We start from the raw sequence: 13,974 nt of genomic DNA on the forward strand, positions 1-13,974 counted from the left end.
AAGGCAAACCTACGTTTCTAGCATTTGTAGACTTAGAGAAAGCTTTTGACAGTGTTAACTGGAATACTCTCTTTCAAATTCTGAAGGTGGCAGGGGTAAAATACAGGGAGCGAAAGGCTATTTACAATTTGTACAGAAACCAGATGGCAGTTATAAGAGTCGAGAGACATGAAAGGGAAGCAGTGGTTGGGAAGGGAGTGAGACAGGGTTGTAGCCTCTCCCCGATGTTATTCAATCTGTATATTGAGCAAGCAGTAAAGGAAACAAAAGAAAAATTTGGAGTAGGTATTAAAATTCATGGAGAAGAAGTAAAAACTTCGAGGTTCGCAGATGACATTGTAATTCTGTCAGAGACAGCAAAGGACTTGGAAGAGCAGTTGAACGGAATGGACAGTGTCTTGAAAGGAGTATATAAGATGAACATCAACAAAAGCAAAACGAGGATAATGGAATGTAGTCAAATTAAATCGGGTGATGCTGAGGCAATTAAATTAGGAAATGACACACTTAAAGTAGTAAAAGAGTTTTGCTATTTAGGGAGTAAAATAACTGATGATGGTCGAAGTAGAGAGGATATAAAATGTAGACTGGCAATGGCAAGGAAATCGTTTCTGAAGAAGAGAAATTTGTTAACGTCGAGTATGGATTTAAGTGTCAGGAAATCGTTTCTGAAAGTATTTGTATGGAGTGTAGCCATGTATGGAAGTGAAACATGGATGATAACTAGTTTGGACAAGAAGAGAATAGAAGCTTTCGAAATGTGGTGCTACAGAAGAATGCTGAAGATAAGGTGGGTAGATCACGTAACTAATGAGGAGGTATTGAATAGGATTGGGGAGAAGAGAAGTTTGTGGCACAACTTGACTAGAAGAAGGGATCGGTTGGTAGGACATGTTCTGAGGCATCAAGGGATCACAAATTTAGCATTGGAGGGTAGCGTGGAGGGTAAAAATCGTAGAGGGAGACCAAGAGATGAATACACTAAGCAGATTCAGAAGGATGTAGGTTGCAGTAGGTACTGGGAGATGAAGAAGCTTGCACAGGATAGAGTAGCATGGAGAGCTGCATCAAACCAGTCTCAGGACTGAAGACCACAACAACAACAGCTGATTGCTACATCTGAGATATCTGAAAGCACAGATCCTGAAAGCATCCTATATTTTACAGTGTGTTAGTCACAAGACATGGGAAGCTTACAAAATGAGTTTTTTTAAGTTTTGGAGATTCATTTTTTATTATGGTTGCACAGTATGTGTCTCCTCAATGTAGCCTATGTAGAGGGAATTCGGGTGACCACAGAGACATTCAAGTTCTGTCCGCCCCACTCTTATTTTTTTCTGAGGCTGGGAGATCATTATTTTCTATTAGGTTGCATATCCTCCTTGTATGTCTAGCATTTAAAATTTGTTGAATACCCAAGGCACCTTCACACTGTTGCTCTCCCATACAGGGCACAACATTCTAATAAACATTTGCCAGCAGCTAAAAGCTTATCATCAGTAGCATCAGCAGCATCTGGAGGTGTGGAACAAAGTGATTGTGGTTACTTTACTTCATAATATTGCCTCACTTATCAAATGATAAACTGTAGTTTCTGCATCAATGAAAGTCGTTTTCACACTATTCCTGTGACATTTTATGTTAGCTGGTATTGCAAAGTGACTTATTGTAGTAAGCGGTTTTTGAAACTGATTATGCCTTGTGTATAATCTTTTATTACTACTCAGTTTTAAATGTAGGATATTTTAGTTCTGCTATAATACGTTTGATAATTATTTTACAGCATTTTCAAATGGGTCATTGGACAAAGAATGAATACTGAATCAATATGTGACTATTTTTCTTACATTTAGTGCAAGGTTCGAAATTTTTGTTTCAGTGGCTTGAAGAATGACAGTTCACCAGAAACATTTCAGTTGCGTCATACTGTGAGAGATCATCCTGTCCCATTTCGTTTCATCAAAATTATGCCACTCCAGTCTTGGGGACCTAGCTTCAACTTCAGCATTTGGTTTGTGGAACTATGTGGAATAGATGACTGGGATGTTGTTAAACCTTGCTTGGATTGGTACAATGCAGTAAGTAATCTCTCATTACCTTCCTCTCATTGAACTTTGCAGGAAAAGCAATATTGTTGTCTATACAGTACACCTGTTAACAGATGGTTCAGTTCCTTAGTGGATGTGACCTAAAAACCTGAATGGTACATAACAAAATAAATGTTGCAGGAGATAACTAAGTTTCGCATGTTGACAATAAACAATATTTATGAAATCATTGTTAATCACAAGATATTTTGGGATGAATGTTTCTATATGTCCCACGCACATTCTAGGTAAATTCTTCTACAAAGCATAATAATTGGATAGAGTATTATGCTGTTAGATTCTAGCTACTCATAAAGAATATGTCCCCCCATCTCCACTCTGCCCACCTCTGCCCTCTTACTCAACATAGAGTTAATATATTATCTTCTGTCTTCTCTGACTGTGTCATGATCTGACAACATTGAAGTGTAGTGGCTCTACTGAAATGTAGAGTATGTGATATGACTGTACTAGTGGGAGGAACTTGTATTTTCTTGTCATTTTGTCTCAGTAGGTCCTTGTTTAAGATACCACAATCAGTAGCGAATGGTTCAAAGTAACTCAAGTTTGAAGACCCATGGTAGTTTCCACAGTCCAGTTTTTGTGTTTCTATGGCTGATGTGTTTATTGCTGTCAAGATCAATTTAGAGGCTTTGTTTTTTTTTAATGCCAGTGCCTTTTCCTTTAGTTATCATTTTTGTAAATGCCAATTACAGAAGGAATTTTGATGTAATTCATTCTGCTGTGGCCGAGCGGTTCTAGGCACTTCAGTCTGGATCCGCGCTGCTGCTATGGTCGCAGGTTCGAATCCTGCCTCGGGCATGGATGTGTGATGTCCTTAGGTTAGTTAGGTTTAAGTAGTTCTAAGTTTAGGGGACTGATGACCTCAGATGTTAAGTCCCATAGTGCTTAGAGCCATTTGGACCATTTTGTAATTTATTCCATGATGCACAAGCAAGTAACATTTTGCAGAATAATGCCAGTGTAGCCATTTTTGCCACTTCCATTGTGCACTGTTTGATATCTCCAGTGCACGCATGGAAAAATTGTTATGTAATATACTCTTATGTTAGATTTTACTGTTTTTGGTTTCTCTGTTTAACCCTATCAAACACTGAAAAAATGAAGTTTATCATCTGGTTCCAAACACACAGTGAATTGGATATTGAAATGAAAATAACGGAGTTTTTGGAAAGGCGTTAATCCTGCTAATCATGGCATAATGTGTACCATTTGTACTTCTGTAGAGAAAGAGTGGATTCATTGCTGGTAATTCAAAAAGTAACACCACATACATTCTCCCATTTGGATACTGTGACCATTAGAGCACGGTATAGGCTAACTGTAAGTTCTTAGTTCTGTAATGGTGCTTAAAGAAACATGAGGCAGCATCTCATGTGTGCTATATATTACTTCCGTGTCTGTGACAATTTTGCTTTGTGCTGTTCACTTTTATCTTTCCCCCTCCTTTTTGCTTTTATTCTTTTACTTCATTCCTTGAATTTTTTCCCCTCACTGAAACTGTAAGGTAATCACAAACATTATAGTTCAGACTTCGAGAACAGCATTGAACTGTGCTCTGGTCTCTGTCCTATACTAGAATGGTTTATTCATTAGCCCCTATGATGCAGTAATTGTCTCAAATAATGAAAGCGATAGAGGCAACCCACCACATTGGTAAGTGGGTGTGTGCGTGCGTGCGTGCGTGCATGCATGCGTGTGTGCTTGCACATGCATTTGCAGGTTGCATGTTTGTATGTGTGTGCTTACTTACAGCCCCATGGAAGATCATTGTCTGACAGCAATAATTTGAGTCTTCTTTGTATGCCTTGTATACTTCTCGGTGCTTTAACTATTGTGAGAGTCATCCTCAAATTAATGCTTCCCATTTATTTTCATTTAATGTCCAACAGATACTGAGAGCACAATAGTGAAGGGTACCTACATTTTGGGGCAAGGGGGGCCATGCCCCTCCACCCTCCCCCATTCTCAAGTATAGGAAATAAGATAGTGGACTCAGTTGTTTTTCTTTCAAGAAAGTGGTTTAAAGGTCGGTATTATGGAGGTTTTTAACAATGTTGGAACTGGAACTTTTTTCATTGTTATTTAAGTCTCCATTCATCTTCCAAAGTATTAAAAATACTTCCTACGCCCAGGTCTAGCCTCCCCCCTCCCTTTACAAACTACTGTATGGACATCCATGACAATAGCACAGTTAAATATAGCAAGAGTTCAGCAGCGTACTGTAATGTTTGCACATAGTCAGTATTATTTTTGTTGTGCACTTTTGCCAACAATGAAAATGCACTCGTATAAACCTGAACCAGCTGAGGATAGTCCCCGCCTTACAGCTTTGACCGTAACATTGAATCTGGAAAATATTGACCTCGTAGTCTATCTTCAGAGGTCCAAAGAGGTGGACATTTGACGATGCTAAATGAAGACTGTAGGCTCTATGCAGTAGGATAGTCCAGTCAAATTTGACCAGTTCTAAGAGCACAGAATTGTTTTGGGACCTTGAATCACTGTGTTGCAAGCAGAAGTTTTGTCTTCCTCTGTGGGTTGAGAGGAAATTATGTCTTGCAACCTAGTCATTGTTGTTTTGAAGTATTATGAACTGATAATTGCTTTAGTCTCCCTGTCGTCCAAAAGGATCACACCTTGCCTATCCCAAAATAATGTACATATCATTTTACAAGCAAATAACTCTGTTGTTTTACAAGAAATGGCTATGTCGTTTTACAAGCAAATGACTATGTTACAGAATTTATATGTTGCCACATCATGGACAGTCTTTCAGATTCTGGCTTATAGTAGTATCTAATTATCTCCGAAGATGACGACGACGACGACGACGACGACGACGATGACATTGTTGTGTTTGTGTCTTTTATTCATCCAGAAGATCACTACAACTTTCCAGTCAATGATTTTTCTGCACTTTTGTAAGCATCTACATCTACATCCATACTGTGCAAGCCATCTGACGGTGTGTGGCGGAGGGTACCTAGAGTACCTCCATCATTCCTCCCTTCTATTCCAGTCTCATATTGTTCGTGGAAAGGAGGATTGTCGGTATGCCTCTGTGTGGGCTCTAATCTCTCTGATTTTATCCTCATGGTCTCTTCGCGAGATATACGTAGGAGAGAGCAATATACTGCTTGACTCCTCGGTGAAAGTATGTTCTCGAAACTTCAACAAAAGCCCGTACCAAGCTACTGAGTGTCTCTCCTGCAGAGTCTTCCACTGGAGTTTATCTATCATCTCTGTAACGCTTTCGCAATTACTAAATGATCGTGTAATGAAGCACACTGCTCCCGTTGGATCTTCTCTATCTCTTCTATCAACCCTATCTGGTATGGCTCCCACACTGCCGAGCAGTATTCAAGCAGTGGGCAAACAAGCGTACTGTAACCTACTTCCTTTGTTTTCGGATTGCATTTCCTTAGGATTCTTCCAATGAATCTGTCTGGCATCTGCTTTACCGATGATCAACTTTATTTGATCATTCCATTTTAAATCACTCCTAATGTGTACTCCCAGATAATTTATGGAATTAACTGCTTCCAGTTGCTGACCTGCTATATTGTAGCTAAATGATAAAGGATCTTTCTTTCTATGTATTCGCAGCACATTACTCTTGTCTACATTGAGATTCAATTGCCATTCCCTGCACCATGCGTCAATTCACTGCAGATCCACCTGCATTTCAGTACAATTTTCCATTGTTACAACCTTTTCGATATACCACAGCATCATCCGCAAAAATCCTCAGTGAACTTCCGATGTCATCCACAAGGTCATTTATGTATATTGTGAATAGCACCAGTCCTACGACACTCCACTGCGGCACACCTGAAATCACTCTTACTTCGGAAGACTTCTCTCCATTGAGAATGACATGCTGCGTTCTGTTATCTAGGAACTCTTCAATCCAATCACACAATTGGTCTGATAGTCCATATGCTCTTACTTTGTTCATTAAACGACTGTGGGGGAACTGTATCGAACACCTTGCGGAAGTCAAGAAACACGGCATCTACCTGTGAACCCGTGTCTATGGCCCTCTGAGTCTCGTGGACGAATAGCGCGAGCTGGGTTTCACACGACCGTCTTTTTCGAAACCCATGCTGATTCCTACAGAGTAGATATCTAGTTTCCAGAAATGTCATTATACTCAAACATAATACATGTTCCAAAATTCTAAAACTGATCGACGTTAGAGATATAAGTCTATAGTTCTGCACATCTGTTCGACATCCCTTCTTGAAAACGGTACACCGCTGCAAGAAGGGGGGCAAGTTCCTGTGTAAAATCGAACTGGTATCCCATCAGGTCCAGCGGCCTTTCCTCTTTTGAGCGATTTTATTTGTTTCTCTATCCCTCTGTCGTCTATTTCGACATCTACCATTTTGTCATCTGTGCGACAATCTAGAGAAGGAACTACAGTGCAGTCTTCCTCTGTGAAACAGCTTTGGAAAAAGACATTTAGTATTTCAGCCTTTAGTCTGTCATCCTGTTTCAATACCATTTTGGTCACAGAGTGTCTGGACATTTTGTTTTGATCCACCTACCGCTTTGACATAAAATTTCTTAGGATTTTCTGCCAAGTCAGTACATAGAACTTTACTTTCGAATTCATTGAACGCCTCTCGCATAGCCCTCCTCACATTATGTTTCGCTTTGCATAATTTTTGTTTGTCTGCAAGGCTTTGGCTATGTTTATGTTCGCTGTGAAGTTCCCTTTGCTTCCGCAGCAGTTTTCTAACTCGGTTGTTGTTCCACGGTGGCTCTTTTCCATCTCTTACGATCTTGCTTGGCACATACTCATTTAACGCATATTGTACGATGGTTTTGAACTTTGTCCATTGATCCTCAACACTAGCTGTACCTAAAACAAAACTTTTTTGTTGTGCTGTCAGGTTCTCTGAAATTTGCTTTTTGTCACTTTTGCTAAACAGAAAAATCTTCCTACCTTTTTTATATTTCTATTTATGGCTGAAATCATCGATGCAGTAACTGCTTTATGACTGCTGATTCCCTGTTCTGCGTTAACTGTTTCAAATAGTTCGGGTCTGTTTGTCACCAGAAGGTCTAATATGCTATCGCCATGAGTCGGTTCTCTGTTTAACTGCTCAAGGTAGTTTTCAGATAAAGCACTTTAAAAAATTTCACTGCATTTTTTGTCCCTGCCACCCGTTATGAACGTTTGAGTCTCCCAGTCTATATCCGGCAAATTAAAATCTCCACCCAGAACTATAACATGGTGGGGAAATCTACTCGAAAAATTTTCCCAATTGTCCTTCAGGTGCTCAGCCACAACAGCTGCTGAGCCAGGGGGCCTATAGAGACATCCAATTACCATGTCTGAGCCTGCTTTAACTGTGATCTTCACCCAAATTATTTCACATTTCGGATCTCTGTCTATTTCCTTCGATACTATTGCACTTCTTATCGCTATAAACACGCCTCCCCCTTCACTGTCCAGTCTGTCTCTGCAGTATACATTCCAATCTGAGCATTTGTGAGATTCATTGTGTTTGTGTCTCATTTTCATCCAGCAGATCAGTACAAATTTCCATTCAATGATTTTTCTGCTCTTCTGTAAGCATCTGTAAGATTCATCTTGATCACACTTTGCAATAACCGAATTGTCTAACATCGTGTTTAAACATTACAACTGATTTGAGAAGTTCTCACTATTCCTTGGGCATAATGTATGAGTAGCCATGTATGATCTGATCAAGACAGTTCATTATAAGAGATGGTAGCTGAGCAGTGCCAAATGGGCATGGCGTGTCTTGAACATCATTTCACCACTGCTTAAGCACCATACACGTTGGCTCATAGTACACACCCCTACTGTCTCATCTCCATACACCCTTTATTCCACTTATTGAAGTGTAACAAACACTCTTTATTACACAGAAAGGATGGATTCACAATTATTACTTGACATTTCAGGAAACCACTGTGCACCAAGTTGTTATAAAGTTGTAGACATCAAGAGAAGAATCCAGGTAGTTTGCAGTCATGCTAGTCCATTAGCATCTATGTATTTGCAATCCAAAGAGTTGTCCGAAAGAGATTCAATAAGCGGCCTGGTCACATATTGCACAGTGTCTACAGGGTAGACACTAGAGAGCAGCATGATATGTAATGAGTTCGTGCTGTAAGGTGGCTTGTTTTATTTCCTGCATGACATCAGAGGACAGGCATCGCAGTTGATTGCCAACAGCTGTAGGTGAAGGCTTTGTTAGTATATATTATAGACTACTGACCTCACTCGCTGAGTGCACAGTTTCAGCATCACTGCCCCCTTTTTACTGGCTCTTACGGTCAAAAGTGTCCCTGTTGGTATTGGGATCGCTATATCAGTAGTGGCAGGTGTGGGTTGGCACGCCAACTAGGGGTTTGACATATGCTGTTTGACATAAGACCTGGCAGGTAGCCGGCCGCTGCACAATCTTAAGTCCATGTCGATCACAACATGGCCCTACGGATAGTTCTGTAAGTCTGGCTGTCTGCACAATCTGGCAACACTGTAGACTGCTGCATTTCCTGAAGGAACTCTTGTCTTCTGTTTGAGGTGCTACACTATGTATACAGTGCATCATATGAATGGAATGCCTCGTGATTGAAACCATTTGTTGCATAAATTTTTATAATGCCTTTGATCTGAATGCTCAAGTCCTGGGTGTAGTGGTGGCACAGCTATAATATATTTCATTTTCTGACACAGTGGTAATAAGTTACATCCAATAATGTTTTTGTGTAAGATTTCTTAGCAGGTTGCCTTTGAACACCACATGCACCAGAACTCACCATGTCCCAGTTTCTGCATTGCATGAAAGCAATGTCTAGTGGTTGAAACCAGTCTTGCTTAAATTTTTATAGTGCTTTTCAGCTGAATGCTAAAGTCCCAGGTGTAATGGTAGCACAGCTACAATGTATTTCATATTCTGACACATCATTAATAACAGTTCTGTCCAATAACGTTTTTGCAAAACACTTCTTGGCAGACTGCCTTTTAATGCTGTGTGAGCCAGAGCTCACTGGGTCCCAGTTGCTGCCACCCTGCAGCAGCTGCCCCCGTTGCTGAGTGTCAGCTAGTGATCAAGCGACTGGAGAGTATAAAATACTTTATTGCTGTTGAGTGGTACTCTGCAAAAAATGTCTATCATTTACATTTCACACTCAATAGCAATGCAGGCAAATGACCCATTTTTATATGATGAGTATTCTATAAAACTAATATGCAAGACATAACTATGGTATAATATTAATTATACAGGGTGAAGCGAAATTCGCGCACTCGGGCTTCACAGCGCGAATCCTTACGTGCCAGTGATAAAAAAAAATGTCTCACAAAATTTCGTCCGGTGAGTACATCTGGCAGAAAAAGGATGTTAAAGAGTGGCAGTCTGGGAACACTGTAACCACATGAATGGTAACTACCTCTGACAGCACAGTTTATTTGTGCTGTGCAGTTGATGCTGTGGATGGAGTTTTGGGTTAGCATGCAGGAGATTGTGGGTTCAACCCTGGGTTGGGGTGCATTTTTTTATTTGCTAATTTCATTCTGACGTTTCATACTGTAATATATACCATTTATTATGTCACAGGTTTCCTAAATTTCCAACATTTTGTGATGCCGAACACAACAGATATGTGGTTAGACAAAAAAGAAATAGGTGGTTGAAACAATTAATGGGACCATGGTGATAAGACAGAAATAATAACTGAGTTTGGACATTATTTGCAAATTACATTGCTAGTCCTACTGATAACGTAAGGCCCTAACAAAATGTAGTGGACCTGAACGAGGCAAGAATAATAATTGGTTCTAATCAGTATGACCACTAGAGGAAGGTACAAAGAAAACAGGTTTCGCATCTAGTAGATCAAGTGGTGCAAATAAATTCGAGCCCACAATGTGGAAAGGGCTTCTTTTAAAGCTGATCAATCTTCCATTTAAAAAAAAAAATGCTTGAACCCAAGATCGAAACCTCGACCTCATGCATGCTAACCCAAAACACTATCCACTGCACCAACTGTACAGTGCTAGTGCTGTGTGTTGATAAAGGTAGTTACTGTACATGTGGTTCAGTGTTGCCAGATTGCCACTCTTTAACGTCCTTTTCCTGCTGGATGTACTCCCTGGACAAAATTTTGTGAAAGCTATTTTTTTATCTCTGGCATGTGAGGAGTTGCACTGCGAAGTCAAAGTGCAGGAATTTTGCTTCACCCTGTATAGTTTGTGATCCAGTCAGAATACCTCATTACACTGTTCAATGTTGTTATTAATGCTTTATATATCTCTTTTTTCCCTTTTTGAAGCGATTCTTCATGCAATTTTATCGTCAGGAATTCGTATGTTTTCGTTATTGTCCGCTTATGGATTCATGGAGAACTTAATGCTGACTGAAAGTGATACTTAAGTTGTTCAATTAGATTTAAACCAACAACACTGCCTATTTCGGTAGCTACCCAGAGTGGATGTAAGTTGTAATTTCTATTACACAGATCAAGCACAGGGGAAATACATTAACTTCATAGCTATTCACCCGACTTACATGATGAACCAAACTCCAGTTTGTATCGTTGACACTTGAGTCAAAGATATCCAGAGACATTTTGTATAGTGAAGAAGCTTGATATTCTTAAAACATGTCCATTAACACAGCTTACTGAGGCGAGCTTGTGAGAGGACTTAATGTGAAAGGTTCACTTCAGATTTTGTTAACAACATTCATGTAGCAGTTGTCAGCTCCATTAAATAAAATGGCGAATAAGAACATAGTGCACTGGGCTGCACTGGGATTAGGTCTGACAATTTGTTCTGTGCATGCATCACAAGACATGAGGAACCACAGAGCTAACAAGATGCTGCTGGAAGCAGGTCCCTCTCATCACAGTATTGGTTGCTGTGTTTTATAATGCAACATTAAAGATAAGAACCGTTGTTTCTTATGTGAAGCATGGTATTCCTAGAGTCCAAAAATTAAATTTGCTCTCTGTGTCTCATTTTAAATTAGAATAATTTAACATACGTCGTCATAGTGGAAAGGGAATGCCAAGTGAATATAGCAGAACTATTCAGATCCACATGCAGATGTAAATGTACTTCCACCAGGTTGCCAAATATTTTCAACAATGTTGCCAAGTCTTAGCTGCACTAGGGACAGCTATGTAGCGAAATGCTTATTGTGCTTGTCGTGCATGGCTCTCGGAGGGGTGTCGGGAGCACATTCGGTTTTTATGCAGGTTTGTCTCCAGATACTTTTTAAAGTTGCCTTTCAGGCTGTTTATATTTAATACATTCAATTAGCTTTAATCCAGACTTCCTCACTTTTGAATCTTTCTGTTGTGGAAAGTGACTGTTAAGGCCAGTATTATATAATTTCAGCACAGGGATAGCAAAACTAGTGATGTACATCTACATGATTACTCTGCTATTCACAATAAAGTGCCTGGAATCACTAGCCTCCACTTTTGGCAGTGGGCGAGGAGGCGCAGTGATGCCGTGAAAACCGCTACCAGGTGCCAGCGACTGGGACTTGGTGAGCTCCGACACATGCAGCATTAAAAGGCAGTGTGACAAGAAATCTTTCACACAAAGTTTATTGGACAGAATTGTTATTATCGGTTTGTCAGAAAGTAAAATACATTGTACCCAGGACTTCAGCTTTGAGATGAAAGGCTCTATAAAAATTTAGAAAATGAGCTGTTTCAACTACAGTGCATTGCATTCATATGATGCACTGTTTATCCTGGGTGTATACATAGCATAACATCTCTAACAGAAGACAAGACTTCCTCCAGGAACTGCAGCAGCTTACAGTGTTGTCAGATTGTGCAGATAGCCAGACTAAGAGCGTTATTAGCGGGGCCATGTTATTAGTGCCATGTTGTGATTGACGGGGACTTAGATTCTGCAGCAGCTGTACATTAGCTGGTTTTTTGTCAAAGAAAGTAATCTCAACATCACCTAATGTCTCTGGGTGTGTTGTGTTCTGTGCTTGAAGTGGGGATGTTATCGTGATGCTGGATATAGCTGATGCTAGTGTTGCGGTTTCCAGGTTCCTGCTGGGGGTAATTGGTGCTGGGGGTGGGAAGGGATCCTACTCCAGGGGAGGACCTGCTTCGACATACCCTTCCTGCTGTTGGTTGGTTCGAGGAGGAAGTTGCTATGCATGTATGTGCATCTTTCTTTGCACGTTGTGAGCATCTGTTGCCTCCAGGCAGCTCTGATGATGTGTGTGGCTTCGTGTGAGCGGGGATGACAGTTAGGCTGGTGTGGGTGTGTTTTAGGCCACAGGAGGTCCCAGAGTGTCCAGTGTTGGCGGCTGTGCAGTGTTTTCAATGGAGTGTGTCCCTCTATTGGTGTAGTTGTTTAAAGAGTCCAGGAAGTGGGTGTGGACCACAGCTTTGGGTTTGGCTGACATTTTCTCGCACCTGCAGTTTAATCGTTTGGCTTCACCATCGTAGGCTAGATGGACTGTTGGTGTTGTCAGGTATGTTATGCAATTTTGAGAGCAGAAATTGTGAAACATAGTAGATTGTCCAAAATGATTGTTTCTGGGATTCCTTTGATGGCAAATATTTTCTGCAGGGGACTTCTTGTTTCCCTTGCTAAGGTATTTGGTATTTCAATGACATGGGAATTTATAATATGTGTCAATGATGGTGAGCCACATCTGTTGCAGGAATGTGCTAGGGAAGTAAAAGAAAAGAAAATCAAATCTCAAATGAAACTAGGTGGCAAATAGAGAGAATGTGAGAGTCCCGAGAAAATGATAGTAGGAACATAATAAAATATGCAGAATTAGAGAGAAGTGTTCATAAATATTTTTGAGAAAATGTGGGGCAATAAAATGTAAATTTGGTAACAGTTGAAATTAATAAGAGCATGAAGAAAATGAAAAAGAAACTTTCATTACATAGAGAAAAATGTGTCATCATTTAAGACAGATTATCACATAGTAACTAACAGAGAGAAAATTATAGAAGCATCACAAGATTTTTGTTAATATTTGTATAGTTCTGTAGATGAAATAGTGCCACTGATATGATGGTAAAAATTAATTCAGCAGATAAATAAAGCTATAATTAAGTAAAGCACTAATTATTCTTCTTGACAAAAAACAACCAAACAAGACATATAAAACTGCGGACTTGGCAACTTTGTAGCCATAAGTTACAAGATATTCACTAAAATTGTCATTATCTGCATAGACAAAACATTAGATTTCAATTAGGCAAAGGAACTGGCTGGTATACAGAAGTTTGGAAACATCAAACATTACCAAGCATAACGCGGGGTAGGAAAACTGTTGACATTCAAAATAGTTTCCAGTCATCTCATAATGGCTAAATAGAACTTCTGTGTGGTTTACAAAGTAGTCTTATACCATTATTCCTGCAAAGTAGTGGGAAGTTCAGATAACAATGATAGAGGTGGATAGCAGCCACACAGCATTCTCTCCAAAGCATCAATAATATTGAGTTCTGATGTATCTGGTGACCAGGGGAAATGTGACAATACATCCTCATAATCATAAAACCTGTCCTGGACAATGCTAGCTTTGTGAACAGGGACCCAGTTATCTGGAACACAGCATCACCATTTGGAAACAAACATTTTATCATGGGAAGGATCTGATCAACCTAAATGGAGACACAATCCTTTACAGGAATGTGACCTTGCACAGTAACTGTGGGGCTCATGGAATATTATGGCATGACTGCCTCAGTCATCATTGAACTGCCTCCATGTTTCATTCTTGGGGCATAAACTCAGCCAGAAGTTGAAAAGAGTGTGAAACAAAATGCATCCGATCAAATGACATTCTTCCATTGCTCCGTAACCAAGTTTTATGGCTTT

The 13,974-nt window shown here is 40.0% G+C and overlaps 1 protein-coding gene across 2 annotated transcripts in view; it reads left to right on the forward strand.

The window, feature by feature from the left end:
• The window catches only part of LOC126262467 (muskelin), a 178,100-nt gene that overhangs the window by 21,750 nt on the left and 142,376 nt on the right, over nt 1-13,974 (forward strand). For both annotated transcript variants that reach the window (XM_049959126.1, XM_049959127.1), the window contains exon 4: nt 1,880-2,078. In XM_049959126.1, the coding sequence (XP_049815083.1) occupies nt 1,880-2,078 (199 nt within the window). The remainder of the gene's footprint in view (nt 1-1,879; nt 2,079-13,974) is intronic.

Source organism: Schistocerca nitens, chromosome 6 (genome assembly GCF_023898315.1).
Source record: "Schistocerca nitens isolate TAMUIC-IGC-003100 chromosome 6, iqSchNite1.1, whole genome shotgun sequence".
Classification (NCBI taxonomy): domain Eukaryota; kingdom Metazoa; phylum Arthropoda; class Insecta; order Orthoptera; family Acrididae; genus Schistocerca; species Schistocerca nitens.